The sequence below is a fragment of the Triticum urartu genome, chromosome 2A (genome assembly GCF_056163025.1).
Source record: "Triticum urartu cultivar PI428250 chromosome 2A, HENAU_Tu73, whole genome shotgun sequence".
Taxonomy (NCBI): domain Eukaryota; kingdom Viridiplantae; phylum Streptophyta; class Magnoliopsida; order Poales; family Poaceae; genus Triticum; species Triticum urartu.
In genome coordinates, this window is record NC_141874.1 from 576,055,999 (window position 1) to 576,078,802 (window position 22,804).

A 22,804-nucleotide genomic window follows, 5' to 3' on the forward strand; every position below is an offset into this window, starting at 1 on the left:
TGCCCCATCCCCGGTGGTCGGATCGCGCCCCGCTTTCCCCTTCCTCGCTGTGCAAGCTCACCGCCCGCTTTGCTTGGCTACTGGCTGGCTAGCCCACTGATTGGACGCGCGCCGGTACACATGCATACACGTACGCGGCGTCGTTGCGTGGCGCTCCCGGTTTGTCCCTGCTCGTGTAACCCACCTCTACAGGACAAGCGACATGCTGGCGCCCGACGATGGATTGGCTTCTATTTTGGCCGTTTTTCATCATTGGTGCCGCGGTCACAAGCAACGGCATTCTCATCGGGTTAACTGCGAGCGTGGTAGTAGGTGCCGTCGGCGTGGCCATGCTCGACTTACTACTACCACTGCAGAACTGTGTACCAATGACAGTACGGGAGATGGGCCAAGCAAAGACTTTATCAGAGTGGAGCCAGCGTAGCTTTGGTGGTAATTGGTAAACGTGGGTCTTCTTTCTCATTTCTGCAATCACATCAAGCGGAAAACCCCGCTGCAAACGGCGGTGCAAGGATTGGCTGCCATGGAAAAATGCATGTGCGCCCCCTGTAGCTGTAGGTGAACCTTAACCACCAGCCAATAGCCATCCCAACACAGCACGATATATATCCATGTACACACAAGGACACCGCAACTTGAGGGAGGGAGTCAGGGAGGGAGGAGGATATATGTACATACTGGCACATCGCTACGGCATTCGATTGGAGGGCAGCAGCATCCTCTGACCTGCCAAACTGCCCCCAGCACCGGCAGCGGAGCCTTGGCCATTTCCTCCCTTCCAAGCACCGCCAATCTTGTCCGACCTCCCTCCGCGTCCGCCGCGGTGCCAAACCCAAGAAAGGCACAGCACCGCCAATCTGTGCAGCGGGAAGCTCGGGGAGAGAGAGGATTAGACTGACTGACGCGACAATGGGGGCTTCCTCTTGCTCCTCCGTGCGGCTGCTGCTGCCGCTGCTCTGCCTGCTGGGCTTCTGCTTCGCGGCGAGCCACCAGAAGTCGGACTCGTGCGACGGGGACCTCCAGGTGGCGCGCCTCGTGCCCTTCGACACCGACGCCTTCCACTGCATCACGCTCTGGAAGGACGAGGACTTCATCCTCAGGGTACGCCTTCTCTCACCGCATTGCTGCGGATTTCTGGTCTGTGTTTTCCAGCAATCAAGCCGTGGCCGCCTGATCTGATCCGGAATGCTTCTTGTGTCGCCACTCGCCAGTACAAGAACACGGGGACGAGCCAGTGGAGCTTCGTGCTGTCGGCGCCGGAGAAGAGATCCTACGTGGCGGTGGGGTTCTCGGGCAAGGGGGGCATGGTGGGCAGCAGCGCCATGGTCGGCTGGTCGTCGGGCGGCAAGGGCGCCGCCAAGCAGTACTACCTGCAGGGCAGGAGCCCGGAGGCCGTGACGCCGGACGACGGCCGGCTCACCCTGGTCAGGAACCGGACCGTCGCCGTGTCCAAGTCCGGTCGGCTCTACCTGGCCTTCGAGCTCAGCACCGACCGCCCGCAGCCGTACCTGATCTACTCCGTGGGCTACGAGGGCAGCCTCCCTTCCTCCTCCGACTACACGATCCAGATGCACCGCGACATGGGCTCCCGCTCCTTCAAGTTCGCCTCCGGTACGTACATCCATTATTAATTCCACCGCTACTTTTCTTTTCTCCGGTACATACACATTTTTTTACTAACTGAGGAGGATCTGTGGGCTGGTTTCTGTTCAGCGTCGCCGTCCAGCGCCGGCGGCGAGTCGGGCGAGGACGGGTTCCCGGCGAAGAGGTGGCACGGACTGCTGTCCATGATGGGGTGGGGCGTGCTGCTGCCGATGGGCATGATGGTGGCGCGCTACTTCCGGCGGCAGGACCCGTACTGGTTCTACGGCCACATCGCCGTGCAGGGGCTGGGCTTCCTCATCGGCATCGCGGCGGTGGTCCTCGGCTTCCGGCTCAACGGGGACGGGCTCAAGAACATCGTGGTGCACAAGGTCATCGGCATCTCCATCCTGTCCATGGCATGCCTCCAGGTACGCACGCCGCACAGAATTCTTCTTGAGTATGAGCCTCATTAGATCAGCCTTAATCTTTTTTTACTGGATTAACCTTAATCTTAAGAGCATGGGGCGGTGGTTGTGTGGAAATTGCTGGCTAATCTGAGTCCACTTTTGGCTCCTTGGCTGGCTGGATACATGTGCTGTGGCATCTAATCATTTGAGTTGCCAGAATGGCATGTGCTGTGTGGGATGGGAACACAAGCCTGGAACAGCAAGAAATTTTACCAGCTTATTAGTTTCTAGTAGTAGTACTGTAGTAGATGTTGACTGTGAATCCGACTTGCTAGTTAAGTGTAATTTCCACATGCCCCGTGATGTTTTTGCCATCAGAATTGATGCTTCCATTCGTTGACTCCTCCGAGAATAGTACACACTGTCGGTCGCGTTCATGCATGTTCTTGAGGACGGCAGAAGAACATTCTCCCGAGAGAGAGAGAGAGAGAGAGAGAGAGAGAGAGAGAGAGGTGAAACCACGATGATGATCTGCTTACGCTGCTGCTTGTGTTGGTTGATGGACACGCAGGTGACGGCGGTGCTGGCGCGGCCGGACAAGACGTCCAAGGTGCGGCGGTTCTGGAACTGGTACCACCACAACATCGGGCGCGTGGCCATCCTGCTCGCCATGGCCAACGTCTTCCTCGGCCTCACCATCGCCAGGGAGGTGAGCGCCTACATCGTCTCCTACGGCGTCTTCGTTGCCGTCTGGATCATGGCCGTCGCCGCCTTCGAGTTCAAGCGCTACTACGAGGACGACGACTGATGACCCATCCGTCACCCTCACCCTTCATCATCCTACATGGAGGCGGCGATCCGCATGGAGAGAGTTAATTTGGAGCGGCTACTACCGAACGGCGTTGTTTGTGGTAGCTCACCTCGCAGCTTGGGCGGATGGCGAATTTGAGGATTCTGTTGAAAAAATATATTCTTTTGCGGTATAGGATACGGGACAGGAGTGACTCATGTCGCTGAGCCTAATTAGCCGGACGCTCTGATTCATATTTGTACATTGGTACGTGGTGTTGTTATTCTTGTACCCTCCCCGCCTTTTGGTTGCTTGGTAGATTGCTCGAGTTTTCTTCCTCCTTTTACATGTATGTACATCGATCGATTTTATTCCATTCCATGATGGATTCACGACATCAGGACAGCCCTTTGGTCAAATCTCGAATGGCGTGCCTTCATCTTCACGCCTGAGCTTTTCCCCACTGAGAGAACAATGAAAACATGTACTGGAAGGCTGCAAATGTTGGTCAGCAATCATTCGATCTTGCTGAAAGAGATCCAAGCCCATAACAGGACATCAACTCAGCAGCAAAATTTAGGCCATGCATTCTAAGGAAACAAAAAAAAGGTGCATCCAGAATAGAAATTGTTTCCACCAAGCATTTTATTTGCTCTGGCTGGCACAGACGCCAAGCCGACATGGTTCAGCTTCATCTATCAGTCTCTCACTCTGCATTAGCACCATATTCGAGAAAGGTTTCGGACGCCAACTTAACTTTTTATGGTTAATTCCAGATGGAACACTCCGGCTGGTAAAAAGTACTCACACTCTGCTTTCATCAGTTCTGCAACAAGCTTGCGACTGAATGGGGTCGACATTCTAGAGGACTGCTGCAGACATCTAGGCACCTACCTACACACTGCACTAGCCTACGCATGAGCCACTCGACTCGACTCAGGCACGAGTACAACGCAAGTCTATTATTACTGGCAACTGACATGTACCCTACCTGCGCCGCTTCTCACGGCTCGCTCCTTGCGCGCCCATCGAAAGGGGACGGGCCCGCATTCTGCACATGGGTTGTCATGGCAATTCCTTTCATCTTGAGGTCTCCCGGAAATGGCAGTGCTTCCGGACGCAGCTGCGACTGCTGCTGCTGCTGCTGCCGGACACTGGCAAGGCGTTGCTGCTGCAGGTGCATCTGGGGCTGCTGGTGCTGGGAGTGGATCTGGAGCTGCTGAAGCTGCTGAGCAGCCAGAAGAGATTGTTGTTGCATCTGGCTTCGCTGGTAGCTCTGTGGGTTGACTCCGTACGAGGACAGACCGCCGAAATTCCCCAGGTTCCCATTGTTGGCGTTAAGCTGTCCTGTTGCGATCTTCAGCTGCTGAACCTCGTCCCTCAGTCTGTCGTTCAGTGCTGCATGTAACCAAAGAAACAGTTACCAAAGATGGTAGGGAACATTGGAACAAAGTTAACATAGCCAAAAATGAAACATAAGTAAACTCTGGCGTGTAGATTGAATAGGAAAAGACCGAAAATGGCTGTTCAGTCTCTAGATGATCAAGAAAAATCAGGACTCAAAATCCAAGCGAATACTCCCTCCGTTCCAAAATAGATGACTCAACTTTGTACTAACTTTAGTATAAAGTTAGTACAAAGTTGAGTCATCTATTTTGGAATGGAGGGAGTACTATCAAACTCGGAGTTTTCTGTGTTGAGAGCAAGTAGACATGTAGAATTCAGAACATCGAGTTATTTGCAGTTATGGAAGAACATGGCGTCAAATGAGCATGGCATCAACAAAATATCTTTGTATTAATTTCGAATTTGCTGTACAAAGAAAACCTTACCATCTTGCAGCCTGACCTGCTGCTCCATTGTTTGCACTTGCAGCTTCAAATCACCATTTTCATTTGTTAAACCACTGGTATCTCTCTGTATCATACAGACAAATAGGGATAGACTCATTACTCATGGAAATCAAAGAGCAAGTACTGTGAGTAACTACAAATTCTGCAGTCCGTTGACAATATGTATCTGTAGAATACAAGACCTGACACTCAAGGAAAACCAAAGAGGAAGTACTTCGAATAACTACAAAATCTGCAGTATATTAACAATACGTATCTGTAGAAGACAAAACTCGTCACTCATGGAAAATCTAAGGGGGAGTTCTTTGAAAAACTACAAAATCTGCAGTGTAGTAACAATATGCATCTGTAGACTACAGAACTCATCACTCATGGAAAACCAAAAAGAGTTAGTTCTTTGAGTAACTACAAAATCTGCAGTATATTAACAATATGTATCTGTAGAATTCAAATAGTGAGTTCTTGGTGGCCTTTGTTGCTTTTTACCTTTTTATCACTTTTTTTAAACAAGGACTTACTGAAAATATATATATTAATAATATGTATCTGTAGAATACAAAACCCATCACTCATGGAAAACCGAAGAGGGAGTTCTTTGAACAACTAGAAAATCTACAGAATATTAACAATACATATCGGCAGAATACAGATAGTATGAGTCTCAAGCTGTTGGCGCTTATTGCTTTTTTCTCTTTTTTTAAACAAAGACTTGTTCAATAACGTAATAATGGGCTGTGTGCACTTCCAGGTGCAGAGATAGGAGAATATTCTTCCATTGTCTAAAAAAATTACATGGCTATGTTCATCAATCGATGCAGAGGCCAGGGGTATAACCTCCTTTTCGATAATTATTTACAGCTGGTAATAATATGTTAAGACATAAACAATTTGCAGAACTAAAATAAATAATGACTGCTCAAACAAACAGATTCAGAAATACAAGTTGGTGATATAGGGGCTGCAGCTGCACCATATCCAACAACTTCACTAGTTAGACGTCCATATGGCGTGCCAGGGGATTTGGTACTTTTTGAGAATGGCCTGCGTCAAGGTGATCCTGTCTCTCCCTATTTGTTGATTCTAGTCGCGATGTGCTTTCATGGCCTCCCCAGCGGCCCAACCAAGCTCCATCTCTCTACTTTCACTCCACTGATCTCTAACGCGGAATGCTACCTCGCTAGCAGGAGCAGTCTCCTTTCCTTTGGTCATCGTCAAGACTGTACTGATGGCCATTGCTGATCTTAATATTTGGAACACAGATTCAAGATGGATAAGCGCGCGTGGCCACGTTACCGCTGAAGGGCTCATATTCTCTTACACCCCCTACCTTGTAATTTCCGTTTTCTACTTCTCACCTTCGCTCAGAACCTTGTGTATGATATATTGATAATGCCTGTCATTTTCGGGTTTATTTAACAAGTTGTTGGAGTTAACATGCCAAAAAACCCACAAATTAGTAACCATACGCAGACATAAAAGGTATTCCATAAAATTGGCAAAACATTCAATAACTGAACAAAACAGTGTCAGCGGTTGGAAATTCTAATTAAATGCTAAAAATAGCATAGGCAGTTAGGCACGCGTTCATTTGAATACCTAAGCATTTTCTATTTCTGGCGACCATTCCTGAGATTTAGTAGCAATTTTCAGCCAAACCCAGGTTTAAACCATCTAACACATATCAATGTGCAAGAACTTAAATTAAGGTAAAGCCCAATAACTAACCTGTAACAGGGACAACTGAGCTGATAGTGTAGTTGCTTCTGTTTGAAGACACTGTACTTTCCTCTCAAGCTCAGCAATGTAGCGCATCTTTCTTTCTTTTGACCTAGCAGCTGACTGGCGATTTGCCATGATCCTAAAATGTTTCAACAAGGTAGACATTAAGAAAAATCAATCTAAGAAATAAACACTAACCCCTAAAGGCACACACAATGAATAACACCAAATAATTGGAACAAATAACTGGAGTCAAATCAAATCACATGACAAAGACACATCCAGATTGTTCTAGCAAAGAAACACACTGAGAAGTTACTCCCATAATATTAACAGACTAACTAACTTGCATAGACTGCAATGCTTGTACTAAATTACCATTGGTGAAAAAGGCTATACTAAATTACAATGGTGAAACTCTGTGCTCTGATGTGACCTCCCTCCAACAAAAGGTAGTGCAATAAAATCAGATATAAGATTTCCACTGACAATTAATCACACATAACATATATTCACATATAGCGATACTTGATTAAAAAAAGAACAAATTATAAGGGTTATGTCGTTTTTATTGCCTGAAAATGCTGTACTCACATACATCACCAATTCACCAGCATATTTTAAAATGCGTATCACACCAAAGAAGATTAATATATGTTTAGTAGTAAGCTATATACTGGAACTATAGACGGTCTCGTTATCGTCAAAATTGTACATAGACAGTCCCCAGTCCCATGTTTTGTTTCAATCAATCAGGCCAAAAAAAGAGCAGCAAGATCACATATGATTACTGACTGTTCTGGAAAAACATACTAGATTCGAGATTCCACAACTTTCGCCCCTTTCACACTTTGTACCTGGGACTGGACTCCTTTTCAAAGAAGCAGAATCCATGTAACCTGTCCCTGTCAACCGCCGCAATTCGATATCCAATATTGCGCGAATCCCTAAAGACCAAAAATAGCAACGAAGCAACGGAAGTGGGTTCTCAGACTGAGACTGGCGTCTCACCTCTTGGCGCGCTTGGGGTCAACGAGAGCGAGCTCGGCGAGCTTGGCGTCGGAGATGGCCTTCTTGGCGTCCGCGCCGTGCCTCCCCGACACCCCGGAGGAGGCGGACCCGAACGACGTGGAGCCGTCCATCGACATGCTGTGCTGGTGCCGCGGCCGCGCGGGCGGCGGCGGCTGCGGGTACGGCGACGGGTCCAGCGGCTCGGACAGCCTGCCGCCGGCCTGGAGGAACATCTCGAACATCCGGCTGCCCCCGCTTCCGCCGCCGCCGACTTCCTCGTCCTCCTCGTACTCGTCCTCGTCATCTTCGTCGCCGCCGCCGCCGCCGCCGCTACCCCCGCCCTCCCCGACGACTCCGAGGTCGGCGTCGAAGGTGAGGTCATCCGGGAGGGCGGAGGCCCCGAGGAGGATCTCCGACTGCGCGCGGCGGTGCCCCGCCGGGCGGCGCGGCGCGGCCTCGGCGGCGGCGTCCGACGCCGATCCCGCGGCGGAGGCGGAGGTGGAGGCGGGCGGGGCGTCCATGGCGGGGTTGGGGAGGAGAGATCTGCGGCGGGGAGGGGAGGGGAATGCGGGTGCCTGCGCCGGCGGGGGGAGGGAAGGGGAGCAGAGGGGGCGGAAGCTTAGGAGGGGCAGGAGGAAGACATGCTCGGGCGGAGGTTTGACCAGGGCATTGACTCTGCAGGGAAAGAAAGGAAGGAGGAGGCGACGGGGTGGGGCACCAGCGCCCAATGCGGCGGCGTGCCGCATGCCCGGTTCGGCTCGGCCGCTGCGCCGTCCGTCCCGTCCGTCCGTGGCCTGGGCCTCGTGGGCTTTCGCACTCCGCCTCCGATGGTTCTAGACCGACCGAGCCTCGGTCACGTGCGTCGCGGCTCGCACCGTGCGGCGGCAGCAAATTCGTCGGGTGCTGGGGAACGGACGGCTTTGGCTGAGCCGCCACCACCCACCTCTCCACGCAAGAACTTTTGTATTGGTGCTCAGTATATTCATGAAACGTATCTTATACAGGGCGAGTATTTGATACACTGTAATCTACTACTAGTCCTGCTTTAGCTAAGTACTCCTCGTTACAGAATGGTTTAACAATATAAGCTTGATTCATTAGTTGATGAGTGATGTACAACCTTTAATAAAATGTGTTGGATTGTGTAAAGATACGATTTTATCATTTCTCCTCGTTTACTCCGTCACATAGAAAGAAAAAGAAATAGAAAACTAAGCTAGAGCACTAACGGCATGTTTATTTCAGTTTTTATTGGCCTCGAATCATCTGTGGATTTGCTTCACTGGCAAAGTTGTTTCGCAAAATCAGCTTTATCACTAAGGTACACTTGAACATGCTTCAGCCAATTGAAACGAAAATGGCTTGAATGCAAATTGAACTTCGGCAGCTAAGCTGATTTCAAATAGGTGTCTATTCCACCTTTTGATTTTCTTTTTCGGGGTCGACGGTGCAGCATGTCATGACACCATTTGGCTTTGGTTATGAGTGTACGAGAAGAAGCAGAATGCAGGCCAAATATACAACGGCGGTTTAGGTACGAGGAGATGTGGACAAGACATGAAGATTATGAGGGTATGGTGAAAGAGTTGTGGGAGGCGGATGGCCATAAGGCTAGCGACATGAAAGACATGTTGCAGAAATTGGGACGGGTGTCAGGCAGCATGCATAAGTGGGGAAAGGAAGTGTTTGGCTCAGTACGCATGCAAATAAAACATCTGAAAGCCGACATGCAAAGAATTAAAGAACAGGAGCTAGCTATTGCATGAACTATATCTACGTGAAGAGATAATGCAAAGGCAACGGTCTAGGGTAGACTGGCTGGTAGCGGGCAACCAAAATACCAAATACTTTCAGAACCGTGCCTTTCACCGGTGAAGGAAAAACACGGTCAAATATCTACTTCGCCCAAATGGATCCAGATGTTCTGATGATGAAGGTATGCGGGCGCTGGCAAGGGACTTCTACTCGGAGCTGTTTTCCTCTGAGGGTGTAGCTAACATGGACAGAATTCTGGACAATATACCTGTGAGTGTATCTGATGACATGAACAGCAAGCTTGGGGCCCCCATCTCGAATGAGGAGATTGAGAGAGCACTATTCCAGATGGGGCCAACTAAAGCTCCAGGGCCGGATGGACTACCGGCACTCTTTTATCAACGACACTGGTCTTTGGTAAAGGAGGAGGTTTGTAAAGCAGTGAAAGAATTTTTGAGTGGAGGAGAGATTCCGGAAGGTTTCAACGATACTATCCTAGTCTTGATCCCAAAGACAAAATCACCGGACTCTCTTTCTCAATTCAGACCGATTAGTCTGTGCAACGTTTTGTACAAAATTGCAGCAAAGGTACTCGCTAACAGATTGAAGAAGAGTTTACCAATTATGATCTCTGAGGAGCAAAGTGTGTTTGTGCCAGGGAGGCTGATTACGGACAATGTTCTCGTGGCTTACGAATGCGTGCATGCAATAAGAAAAAGGAAGAGGAAGAAACCGTTGTGCGTAGTAAAATTAGATATGATGAAAGCTTACGATCGAGTTGAGTGGCCCTTCCTTGAAAAGATGATGCTCAAATTTGGTTTTTCTCAAGCCTGGACAGCCATGGTGATGAGATGTGTAACATCGGCAAGGTTTGTGGTCAAGCTCAATGGAGACCTGTCCCAAGGTTTTCTACCATCTCGGGGGTTAAGGCAGGGGGACCCACTATCTCCGTACTTATTCCTGTTTTGCGTGGAGGGTTTTTCTGCCTTACTCAAGAAATCTCAACATGAGAAGGATCTAAAGGGGGTGTCTTTTGGGCGCACTGCCCCCACTATTACACACCTATTATTTGCTGATGATAGCATTGTCTTCCTGGAAGCTTCAGTGGATAACTTATCTTGCTTGAGAAACATTTTGCAGGTTCATGAGAATGCATCAGGTCAGAAGGTTAATCTCCAAAAATCGTCCATATTTTTTGGCAAAGGATGCAGTGAGGAGGATAAGCTCAATCTTAAAAATGTGTTGGGAGTTCAGTCGGAGGCTCTCAATGAGAAATACTTAGGTCTCCCCACCACGGTTGGACGGTCTAAGGATGGATGCTTCAAACATGTTAGAGAGGCAGCGAGGGGGAAAGTGTCTGGGTGGAAAGGACATGGCTTGTCGAAGGCAGCAAGGGAAGTGCTTGTTAAGTCGGGGTTGCAGTCAACGCTGACTTACTATATGAGTGTTTTCCAACTCTCCAAGAAGATGTGCCGGAAACTGAAAACTCTCTCTTCGAAATTCTGGTGGCGAGCGGCCAACGACGGGCAAAAAATTCATTGGGTTGCATGGAAAAAAATGTGCACTCGCAAAAGAGAAGGAGGAATGGGGTATAGATATTTTGAGTTGTTCAACCAAGCGCTCCTAGCAAAGCAAGTGTGGCGAATCCTCACGGTGCCCGGATCTCTATGCGCGAGGGTGCTGAAGGCATGGTATTTTCAAGACATGGATATCATGTCAGCCACATGCCCGAAAGGAGCCTCATATACGTGGCGAAGCTTGATTCATGGCAGGGATCTATTAATGCATGGACTAGTCTGGAGAGTAGGAGTGTAACGCCCCAGATATAACTTTCCCTATTTGTACTCCAACTCTTGCCGTTTCCGGCGTTAAGTTATATTTATTTCTCGGGTTCGGGTCTTTGTCTCCGTGTGTTGCTTTCTTTGTCATGCATCTCATATCATGTCATCATGCGCATTGCATTTGCATACGTGTTCATCTCATGCATTCGAGCATTTTTCCCGTTGTCCGTTTTGCATTCCGGCGCTTCGTTCTCCTCCGATGGTCATTTCTAGCTTTCTTTCGTGTGTGGGGATTAAACATTTTCGGATTGGACCGAGACTTGTCATGCGGCCTTGGTTTACTACCGGTAGACCGCCTGTCAAGTTTCGTACCATTTAGACTTCGTTTGATACTCCAACGGTTAACCGAGGGACCGAAAAGGCCTCGTGTGTGTTGCAGCCCAACACCCCTCAAATTTGGCCCAAAACCCACCAAACTCTTCTCCATGTCCTAGAGCGTTCGATCACGATCGCGTGGCCGAAAACCGCACCTCATTTGGACTCTCCTAGCTCCCTCTATGCCTATATATACACCCCCCCTTCCAATTCGCGGATGAAACCCTAAAGCTCCTCCTCTCGGCCGCCGGACGCGTCCACGCCGCGCCGGACGTGTCCAGCCGCCGCTGCCACCTCGCTCGGGCCAATCGGGCTTCGCCATGTCAGCCGGCCGCCGCCCTCCACCAGCTGTGCGCCGCCACCTGGCCTGCCCCGCCGCCTCTCCCGCGCGGGCCTGGGAGGCCCAGATCCGGCCCTCCCAGCCCAGGTCGCCGCCGCCCGTTTCCTCTCTCCCGCGCCGCCCCTTGGCTCCAGGAGCCCGTGCCGGCCACCGCGCGCCTCCGCCGACGTCGGCCGCCGGCCGGATCTGCCGCGCCTCGCCTCGGTGGCCCCGCCAGCCGCACGCCTCCGCCGCCCGCCGCCTCGGCTTCCGCTCCGCCGCCCGCCTCCGGCCGCCCCACCGCTCTGGCCACGACCACCGCTACCGGCCGCCTCTTCCTCGCATCTCCGGCGAGCGCGTCGACTCCGGTGAACAGGGACCCCGGCGAACCTCGTAAAGCGTGCAGATCTGAGATCTGTTTTTTTCGGTTGACTTTCGTCTCTCTAACCCTAATTTTTTATGCATAATTTGACCTATCGTAACTTTGCATCCGTAGCTCCGATTTGGGTGTATAGTATATCAAAATGTTCGTCTCGACGAGTACATCATTTTGTTCCATTGCGTGATTTTCATTTGAGTTCATCTTGATGCCCAAAATGCTGTTAGAAGGAGGCTTCATGAGTTAATTGTCAGATCTGCTAGTTCATCTTAGACTTTTGTCATTTTTGCCATGATTATTTTGTGCATGCTATGCCTGTGAGTCCTCATATGTTTTGTTAAGGATTTTGTCTTCTTTCGAGAGATGCAACCCATGCATTTTTAGGATGTGTGTGGTGAATTGTGCAAGCTTGCAAAGTGAGGCACCCGGTAAATCTGTTTTTAGGGACTTAGTAGTTTCACTAAGTCTGGGATTATTTAGTCCATGATGCCATATGTTCGGCTTATTACCTAGTGATCCGTGCCTCTTTTGAGGATGATCAGTAAAGGAGTTTTGTTAATCATGTTATGCTCTATCCATCCATGTCTTGGTTTGCAATTATGGAGCACCCTAGCTTGAGTCAATCGAGCTCTACTTTTGCTTCGTTGTGAATCTGGGCAGACCGTCAACTTGTTTGCGATTTTGCCGATGTTATTGTAGTTGATCCGTGCATGATATGCCATTGTTCTTGCCATGTATAGCTTATATTTTGTGCCTTCTTAATGGATGTATGCCTGCCTTGCCACGACTTGCACCGTGGTGAGTGCATCGAGCTCGTTTACATGCTTTCGTGAGTTATATTTCAGCATGTCTCAGTTTTCACTAAGTCTGAAAACTGATTGTGTTTTAGCTATGTTCGTGTGCCCGTTAGTATATATTTTGTGAACCCTTTTGGCCCCAGGTCACTTTGGGTCTTTTGTTAAGCTTGTTGAGTAGCTCCATGCCATGTTCTTACTTGTCTTAATCAGGTCATGTATCATGTTGTTTTGTTACTCCGAAGAGGGCTTCGTGATCTGAAATTCCAGACAAGTGTTAATTTCACTAAGTCTGAGATCTGTTTTGCATTTGCGTTTTTGCCATGCTTGTTTGAACCTGTTAATGGATGAATTGGCCTTAGCTCAGTGCTAGACTTTTGTTAAGCATCTTGTGTGCATCCCTGCCATGTATTGTGTTGTCATGTTTGGTGGCTGTAGCATGTTCATTTCATTGCATTTAGATGCCTACTTGCTGTAAATCGCAGACCGGTGTCATTCTTAAAACGCTTGCCATTTCCAAACCGTAACTCCGATTCCGATGATCTTTATATCGTTTTCAAGCGATTTCATCTCATATTTCCAGTGGCACACTTGGAATTCCAAGTTGAGGCCAGGTTCATGCATTTCCTGTCATATCTTGCATTTTGCATCCCGCATCGCATCCCGCATAGCATATCATCATTTCATCATATTGTTTGAGTTTGCACGTGGTTGATTGTATCCTTGTTGCTTGTTTGTCTTGTTTGGGTAGAGCCGGGAGATGAGTTCGCTACCGAGGAGCCCGTTGAGTTTGCTTTTGAGGATCCAGTCAACTCTGACAACTGTGCAGGCAAGATGATCATACCCTCGAAATCACTACTATCTTTACTATGCTAGTTTGCTCGCTCTTGCTATGCCAATGCTACGATGCCTACCTTTTGCTTGTCAGCCTCCTAATTTCCATGTCAAACCTCTAACCCACCATTGTCCTAGCAAACCGTTGATTGGCTATGTTACCGCTTTGCTCAGCCCCTCTTATAGCGTTGCTAGTTGCGGGTGAAGATCGGAGCCGTTCCTTGTTGGAACATCTTTTATTTACTTGTTGGGATATCATTATATTGCTATGTTATCTTAATGCATCTATATACTTGGTAAATGGTGGAAGGCTCGGCCTCTCGCCTAGTGTTTTGTTCCACTCTTACCGCCCTAGTTTCCGTCATATCGGTGTTATGTTTCCGGATTTTGCGTTCCTTACGCGGTTGGGTTATAATGGGAACCCCTTGATATTTCGCCTTGATTAAAGCTTTTCCAGCAATGCCCAACATTGGTTTTACCATTCGCCACCTAGCCCCTTTCCTTTCCCTTGGGTTCTGCAGACTCAAGGGTCATCTTATTTTAACCCCCCCGGGCCAGTGCTCCTCTGAGTGTTGGTCCCACCGAGCGATGTCCGAGGCTACCAGGGGCAACTCTGGGCTGGCTTACCCGACGTCTGGCTCATCTGAGTGTGCCCTGAGAAAGAGATATGTGCAGCTCCTATCGGGATTTGTCGGCACATTCGGGCGGTGTTGCTGGTCTTGTTTTAACCTGTCGAAGTGTCTTGAGTTACCGAGATACCGAGTCTGATCGAAACGTCTTGGGAGGAGGTCTATTCCTTCGTTGACCGTGAGAGCTTGTCATGGGCTAAGTTGGGACTCCCCTGCAGGGATTGAACTTTCGAAAGCTGTGCCCGCGGTTATGGGCGGATGGGAATTTGTTAATGTCCGGTTGTAGATAACTAGAACCTTAATTAATTAAAATGAATCAACTGAGTGTGTTACCGTGATGGCCTCTTCTCAGCGGAGTCCGGGAAGTGGACACGGTGTTGGAGTAATGCTTGCGCAGGTTGTTCCTCTAGCTTTTCACGCTCGCGCTTTGCCTCCTCTTCTCGCTCTCTTTTGCGTATAAGTTAGCCACCATATATGCTAGTCGATTGCTGCAGCTTCTCATATATTTGCCTTACCCTTCCTATAAGCTTAAATAGTCTTGATCGCGAGGGTGCGAGATTGCTGAGTCCCTGTGGCTCACAGATTACTATTACACCAGATGCAGGTCCAGGTGATTCCGCTCCAGGTGACGAGTATGAGCTCAAGTGGGAGTTCGACGAGGACTCTCGGCGTTACTATGTTTCTTTTCCCGACGATCAGTAGTGGTGCCCAGTTGGGGGTGATTGGGACCGTTGTCGCATGTTGGGTTCTCTTTTATTTTGGCGCCGTAGTCAGGCCATGAGTATGTTGGTTGATATAATGTTATCTATGTTCTTGATTGACGTGGCGAGTGTAAGCCAACTATGTTATCTCCCCTTTATTATTTACATTACATGGGATGTTGTGAAGATTGCCTAACTTGCGACATACGCCTTCAATGCGATTATGTCTCTAAGTCGTGCCTCGACACGTGGGAGCTATAGTCGCATCGAGGGTGTTACAAGTTGGTAATCAGAGCCTTCCCCGACCTTAGGAGCCCCATTGCTTGATCGTTTTTAGCGGCCGAGTTGTGTCTAGAAAAATGTTGTGAGTCATTTAGGAATTATATATCGGAGAGTTTAGGAATTCTTTTTACTTCCCAGTCTCCTCATCGCTCTGGTAAGGCATCCTGACGTAGAGTTTTGACTCTTCTCTTCTCAAATTTCACTAAAAAAAATTTTAGGATCACGCGAGTATCTTGGAATCGTTCCGATGGCTTATGATGAGAACATTGTCTTGGTGCCTCCTGTCAGGGGTTTAGTGGAAGTGTCCCGGGGAGTTGAGATCTGAGGTGTTGTCATCATAATTTTATCGTTGCAATTCTGGAATACTTGAGATATGTTCGCCGACATCGAAAATCTCTTTTATGCAGTTCGTTGGTGAGATAACCTCGACGCCACCCAGTACTGGGGCGGGAGTTCGGGAGTATCGCCATAACTTGTATAACGGATGCTTTTCGAAGGTTGAGGTAGAAGGTTTCCGAAGTTTTCTTGGTTATGTGTTGAAGGATGGATACAGCTGGATGTAGGATTTGCTAGTTTGGGTGAGATATTATGCTTCCCCTGTATCCCCAACACCTGATTGCATAACCGGAAAGGTTCGGGAGTTTCATAGGTGGGAATTCTAGTAGCTCTAGTTCTTCTTCCACGGATATTGGTTTGAGATTGGGATTTCTTACCGATTATTCGTTCTTGATCCGTACCTTGTTGGTTTATTTCTCTACCTTAATTCTACGTGGCTTCTCAATTTATGGATATGTGACCATTTGAAGAGGAATGCATTCGTTCATTTTGTTCGGATGTGAAGACTATATGTTGCAATTTCCATTCCATTGGATTCAGCTTCAATATTTATCTGTCAATGTGCTAATGGTGGTCAACCTCTTCAGGATGGCTGCTCCAACGCGCACGACTCCGAATCCTGATCCGCCACCGCCTCCACCTCCTCCAGAGGCATGGAAAGCTGTGATGGCCGCAACCAATGCAAACACACAGCTGATCATGCAAATTCTTCAAGAGCGCAATCAAGGCAGTCAAGGGAATCAAGGCAGCAATCAGAGTCACTTTGCTACACTCAACCAGTTCCTTGCTAACGGGCCAAAGACTTTCAGCAATTGTGTTGAGGCAACCGATGCTGACGATTGGCTTGTGGATCTGTGTAAGCATTTCGAGTGCAGTAACGTCAGGCCTGAGGACTTTGTCAAGTTCGCTTCCTTCCAACTCAAAGATCAAGCTGCAGAATGGTTCCAGTAGTACAAGGATTCTAGAGGTGGACGTGTTATCACTTGGGATGATTTCCGTCGAGATTTCCGAGCTCATCATATTCCGCAGAGCGTGGTTGAAAGCAAGCGTGAGGAATTCCACAATCTGAAGCAAGGCTCTTTGTCTGTCTATGACTACAACAAGTTGTTCCAGAAGCTTGCCCGCTTTGCCAAGCAGGACGTGCCTGATGAGAAGAGCATGATATATCAGTTCAGGGGTGGTCTCAGAGAAGATATTCAGCTCGCTCTTGTTCTCTTCGAGCCCTTGAGATACGATGAGTTCTACAACATGGCACTGAAGCAAGAGGCTGCTCAGTTGAGGTGTGATGCTTCCAGGAAGCGAGTCAGAGATGTTACTCCTTCTTCCTCTACTCAAGTGGTCAAGCAGCAGAAGTTTTGGCTTCCTCCTCCTCCGTTCCATCAGCCGTATCAGTAGAAGAGCAAAGGTGGCAGTGGTTCTTCCCACCCACCCAACCCTGGCTTTCAGAATAAGACTTCGTCTCAAGCTCCAAGATCGAGTGCTCCGTATCACCGTCCGCTTTCAGAGGTCACGTGCAACAAGTGCCAACAGAAGGGTCACTATGCCAACAAGTGTCTCAACCAGAGGCGTCTTCCTCCTCCTCCTCCTGTGAGATCGGCAAGTACAGCTGTGGTCAAGCATAACCCCAAGTCCGCCAAGGTCAATTTGATGAATGCAGCTCAAGCAGAGGACTCGTCAGATGTGATCATGGGTAACCTTCCTATTAATGATATTCCCGCAAAAGTTCTTTTTGACACAGGTGCATCGCATTGTTTCATTTCGAGGCCATTTGTTTCTAAGGATGAGTTGCCTTTGCAAGATTTGCCTAGACAGTTATCTGTTGTTTCTCCGGGTAAATTTATGAATGCAAGCGCTATTGCCCCAGATGTTTCTATCACATTGGGCGATTACAAGTTTCTCTCTTCTCCGGTGGTTCTTGGTAACTCAGATATTGATCTTATTCTCGGAATGGATTGGCTTTCTAAACACAAGGCTCAGCTTGATTGTGCAGCCAGGCAGATTCAATTGACTCATTCGTTTGAGGATGTAATTGTCTTTGCCGCTCGTGATGATACTATCCGTCTGTTTTCTCTCAATGAGAAGGGTGAATTGGATGCTATCTCTCAAATTCCAGTCGTTTGCGAATATCAAGACGTCTTTCCAGAAGAGCTCCCAGGAATGCCTCCGCACCGGCCAGTTGAATTCGTTATTGAACTTGAGCCTGGCACGGAACCTGTGTGCAAACGTTCTTACAAGCTCGGACCTGAAGAGTTGAAGGAGCTGAAGAAGCAACTCGATATGCAAGAGAAAATGGGTCTTATCCGGCCTAGTTCTTCTCCGTGGGGTTGTGGTGTTCTTTTTGTGAAGAAGAAGGATGGAACGGACCGACTTTGTGTTGATTACCGTCCAGTGAACAAGAAGACCATCAAGAACAAATACCCACTTCCCAACATCAATGAGCTGTTCGAACAACTCAAAGGTGCCCAAGTATTCTCCAAGCTTGATCTCCGTATGGGTTATCACCAGATTCGCATTCGTGAAGAAGATATTCCTAAGACAGCATTCAGAACAGGCTTTGGTTCATATGAATACACTGTTATGTCTTTTGGCCTCGCCAACGCTCCTCCGACGTTCTCTCGCATGATGAACTTCATCTTCAATGCCTACACCAATGACTTCGTTTTGGTCTATCTCGACGACATTCTGGTTTTCTCCAAGAACAAGGAAGATCATGCCAAACACTTGCGTTTGGTTCTCGATAAGCTCAGGGAACATCAGTTCTATGCCAAGTTCTCCAAGTGTGAATTTTGGCTCGATGAGGTCCTTTATCTTGGTCATATCATCTCTGCCAAGGGCATTTCCGTGAATCCTGAGAAGGTGTCTGCAATTTTGAATTGGGAACCTCCTCAGAACGTGAAGCAACTCCGCAGTTTTCTCGGTCTCGCAAGCTATTGCCGAAGATTCGTTGAAAACTTTTCTAAGATCGTGAAGCCTCTCTCAAATCTTCTCTAGAAGAACGTCAAGTACGTTTGGTCTCCGGAGTGTGATATTGCTTTCAACACTTTGAAAGAGAAATTGATCACTGCTCTAGTTTTGACTCCGCCTGATGAATCCAAACCGTATGAGGTCTTTTGTGATGCCTCTCTCCAAGGTCTCGGCGCAGTATTGATGCAAGAGAAGAAAGTTGTTGCTTATACCTCTCGCATTGTCTCTCTGCACGGTATTCCTCAAGTGATCTCTTCAGACCGTGGCAGTATCTTTACCTCGAAGTTTTGGGATTCTTTCCAGAAGGCCATGGGCACGAACATCCGCTTCAGCACTGCTTTCCATCCTCAAACAAGCGGTCAAGTCGAGCGTGTCAACCAGATTCTTGAAGATATGCTCAGGGCTTGTGTGATCTCCTTCGGCATGAAGTGGGAGGATTGTCTTCCTTATGCTGAATTCTCCTACAACAATAGTTTTCAAGCAAGTTCGGGAAGGCCCCTTTTGAAATTCTGTATGGCAGGAAGTGCCGTACACCTCTCAACTGGTCTGAAATCGGTGAACGTCAGCTTTTGGGTAATGACTTAATCACAGAAGCAGAAGATATGTGCAAAGTCATTCGTGATAACCTCAAAGCAGCCCAATCCCGCCAGAAGAGCTACTATGATAGTAAGCACCGTGATTTGGCTTTCGAGATCGGAGATCATGTTTACCTCCGTGTCTCTCCTATGAAAGGTACTCGTCGCTTCGGTATCAAAGGGAAGCTTGCCCCTAGATACGTGGGACCTTTCAAGATTGTCAACAAGAGAGGCGACCTCGCCTATCAACTCGAGCTTCCTTCAAACTTTGCAAATGTTCATGACGTGTTCCATGTCTCTCAGCTTCGAAAGTGCTTCAAGACTCCTGACCGCACAGTCAACTTCGAGGACATTGAGCTCCAAGAAGATCTCTCTTATCGTGAGCACCCAGTTGCTATTCTTGAAGAGACTGAACGCAAGACTCGCAACAAGTCAATCAAATTTCTCAAAGTCAAATGGTCACACCATTCCGACCATGAAGCTACCTGGGAACGCGAGGATCACCTCCGTTCTAAGTACCCGGAGTTCTTTCAGTCCTAGATCTCGGGACGAGATCTTTTCGTAGTGGAGTGTTGTAACGCCCCAGATATAACTTTCCCTATTTGTACTCCAACTCTTGCCGTTTCCGGCGTTAAGTTATATTTATTTCTCGGGTTCGGGTCTTTGTCTCCGTGTGTTGTTTTCTTTGTCATGCATCTCATATCATGTCATCATGCACATTGCATTTGCATACGTGTTCATCTCATGCATTCGAGCATTTTTCCCGTTGTCCGTTTTGCATTCCGGCGCTTCGTTCTCCTCCGGTGGTCATTTCTAGCTTTCTTTCGTGTGTGGGGATTAAACATTTCCGGATTGAACCGAGACTTTTCATGCGGCCTTGGTTTACTACCGGTAGACCGCCTGTCAAGTTTCGTACCATTTGGGCTTCGTTTGATACTCCAACGGTTAACCGAGGGACCGAAAAGGCCTCGTGTGTGTTGCAGCCCAACACCCCTCCAATTTGGCCCAAAACCCACCAAACTCCGCTCCATGTCCTAGAGCGTTTGATCACGATCGCGTGGCCGAAAACCGCACCTCATTTGGACTCTCCTAGCTCCCTCTATGCCTATATATACACCCCCCTTCCAGTTCGCGGATGAAACCCTAAAACTCCTCCTCTCGGCCGCCGGACGCGTCCACGCCGTGCCGGACGTGTCCAGCCGCCGCTGCCACCTCGCTCGGGCCAATCGGGCTTCGCCATGTCAGCCGGCCGCCGCCCTCCACCAGCCGCGCGCCGCCACCTGGCCTGCCCCGCCGCCTCTCCCGCGCGGGCCTGGGAGGCCCAGATCCGGCCCTCCCAGCCCGGGTCGCCGCCGCCCGTTTCCTCTCTCCCGCGCCGCCCCTTGGCTCCAGGAGCCCGCGCCGGCCACCGCGCGCCTCCGCCGACGTCGGCCGCCGGCCGGATCCGCCGCGCCTCGCCTCGGTGGCCCCGCCAGCCACACGCCTCCGCCGCCCGCCGCCTCGGCTTCCGCTCCGCCGCCCGCCTCCGGCCGCCCCACCGCTCCGGCCACGACCACCGCTGCCGGCCGCCTCTTCCTCGCATCTCCGGCGAGCGCGTCGACTCCGGTGAACAGGGACCCCGGCGAACCTCGTAAAGTGTGCAGATCTGAGATCTGTTTTTTTTTCGGTTGACTTTCGTCTCTCTAACCCTAATTTTTTATGCATAATTTGACATGCCGTAACTTTGCATCCGTAGCTCCGATTTGGGCGTATTGTATATCAAAATGTTCGTCTCGATGTGTACATCATTTTGTTCCATTGCGTGATTTTCATTTGAGTTCATCTTGATGCCCAAAATGCTGTTAGAAGGAGGCTTCGTGAGTTAATAGTCAGATCTGCTAGTTCATCTTAGACTTTTGTCATTTTTGCCATGATTATTGTGTGCATGCTATGCCTGTGGGTCCTCATATGTTTTGTTAAGTATTTTGTCTTCTTTCCAGAGGTGCAACCCATGCATTTTTAGGATATGTGTGGTGACTTCTGCAAGCTTGCAAAGTGAGGCACCCGGTATATCTGTTTTCACAAAGTCTGGGATTATTTAGTTCATGATGCCATATGTTCGGCTTGTTTCCTAGTGATCCGTGCCTCTTTTGAGGATAATATGTAAAGGGGTTTTGTTAATCATGTTATGCTCTATCCATCCCTGTCTTTTTTTGCAATTATGGAGCACCCTAGCTTGAGTCAATCGAGCTCTACTTTTGCTTCGTTGTGAATCTGGGCAGATCGTCAACTTGTTTGCGATTTTGCCGATGTTATTGTAGTTGATCCGTGCATGATATGCCATTGTTCTTGCCATGTCTAGCTTGTATTTTGTGCCTTCTTAATGGATGTATGCCTGCCTTGCCACGACTTGCACCGTGGTGAGTGCATCGAGCTCGTTTACATGCTTTCGTGAGTTATATTTCAGCATGTCTCAGTTTTCACTAAGTCTGAAAACTGATTCTGTTTTAGCTATGTTCGTGTGCCCGTTAGTATATATTTTGTGAACCCTTTTGGCCCCAGGTCACTTTGGGTCTTTTGTTAAGCTTGTTGAGTAGCTCCATGCCACGTTCTTACTTGTCTTAATCAGGTCATGTATCATGTTGTTTTGTTGCTCCGAAGAGGGCTTCATGATCTGAAATTCCAGACAAGTGTTAATTTCACTAAGTCTGAGATCTGTTTTGCATTTGCGTTTTTGCCATGCTTGTTTGAACCTGTTAATGGATGAATTGGTCGTAGCTCAGTGCTAGACTTTTGTTAAGCATCTTGTGTGCATCCCTGCCATGTATTTTGTTGTCATGTTTGGTGGCTGTAGCATGTTCATTTCATTGCATTTAGATGCCTACTTGCTGTAAATCGCAGACCGGTGTCATTCTTAAAACGCTTGCCATTTCCAAACCGTAACTCCGATTCCGATGATCTTTATATCATTTTCAAGCGATTTCATCTCATATTTCCAGTGGCACACTTGGAATTCCAATTTGAGGCAAGGTTCATGCATTTCCTGTCATATCTTGCATTTTGCATCCCGCATCGCATCCCGCATAGCATATCATCATTTCATCATATTGTTTGAGTTTGCATGTGGTTGATTGTATCCTTGTTGCTTGTTTGTCTTGTTTGGGTAGAGCCGGGAGACGATTTCGCTACCGAGGAGCCCATTGAGTTTGCTTTTGAGGATCCAGTCAACTCTGACAACTGTGCAGGCAAGATGATCATACCCTCGAAATCACTACTATCTTTCCTATGCTAGTTTGCTCGCTCTTGCTATGCCAATGCTACGATGCCTACCTTTTGCTTGTCAGCCTCCTAATTTCCATGTCAAACCTCTAACCCACCATTGTCCTAGCAAACCGTTGATTGGCTATGTTACCGCTTTGCTCAGCCCCTCTTATAGCGTTGCTAGTTGCAGGTGAAGATCGGAGCCGTTCCTTGTTGGAACATCTTTTATTTACTTGTTGGGATATCATTATATTGCTATGTTATCTTAATGCATCTATATACTTGGTAAATGGTGGAAGGCTCGGCCTCTCGCCTAGTGTTTTGTTCCACTCTTACCGCCCTAGTTTCCGTCATATCGGTGTTATGTTCCCGGATTTTGCGTTCCTTACGCGGTTGGGTTATAATGGGAACCCCTTGATATTTCGCCTTGATTAAAGCTTTTCCAGCAATGCCCAACATTGGTTTTACCATTCGCC

At 48.5% G+C, this 22,804-nt stretch overlaps 2 protein-coding genes across 2 annotated transcripts; one reads left to right on the plus strand and one right to left on the minus strand.

Annotated features, from left to right (window-relative positions):
* Window positions 1-624: 624 nt before the first annotated feature.
* LOC125538927 (cytochrome b561 and DOMON domain-containing protein At3g07570) lies at window positions 625-3,178 on the plus strand. The gene is made up of 4 exons (XM_048702242.2): window positions 625-1,101; window positions 1,212-1,611; window positions 1,714-2,012; window positions 2,563-3,178. Exons 1-4 carry the CDS (start codon window positions 910-912, stop codon window positions 2,797-2,799), a joined length of 1,128 nt encoding a protein of 375 aa, XP_048558199.1. The 5' UTR covers window positions 625-909; the 3' UTR covers window positions 2,800-3,178.
* A 166-nt stretch (window positions 3,179-3,344) lies between these two features.
* Window positions 3,345-8,309, minus strand: LOC125538936 (putative transcription factor PosF21). Its single transcript, XM_048702251.2, has 4 exons — window positions 7,365-8,309; window positions 6,360-6,492; window positions 4,614-4,698; window positions 3,345-4,179 (listed from the first exon to the last, which is right to left on the minus strand). Exons 1-4 carry the CDS (start codon window positions 8,108-8,110, stop codon window positions 3,785-3,787), a joined length of 1,359 nt encoding a protein of 452 aa, XP_048558208.2. The 5' UTR covers window positions 8,111-8,309; the 3' UTR covers window positions 3,345-3,784.
* Between the last annotated feature and the right edge of the window lie 14,495 nt (window positions 8,310-22,804).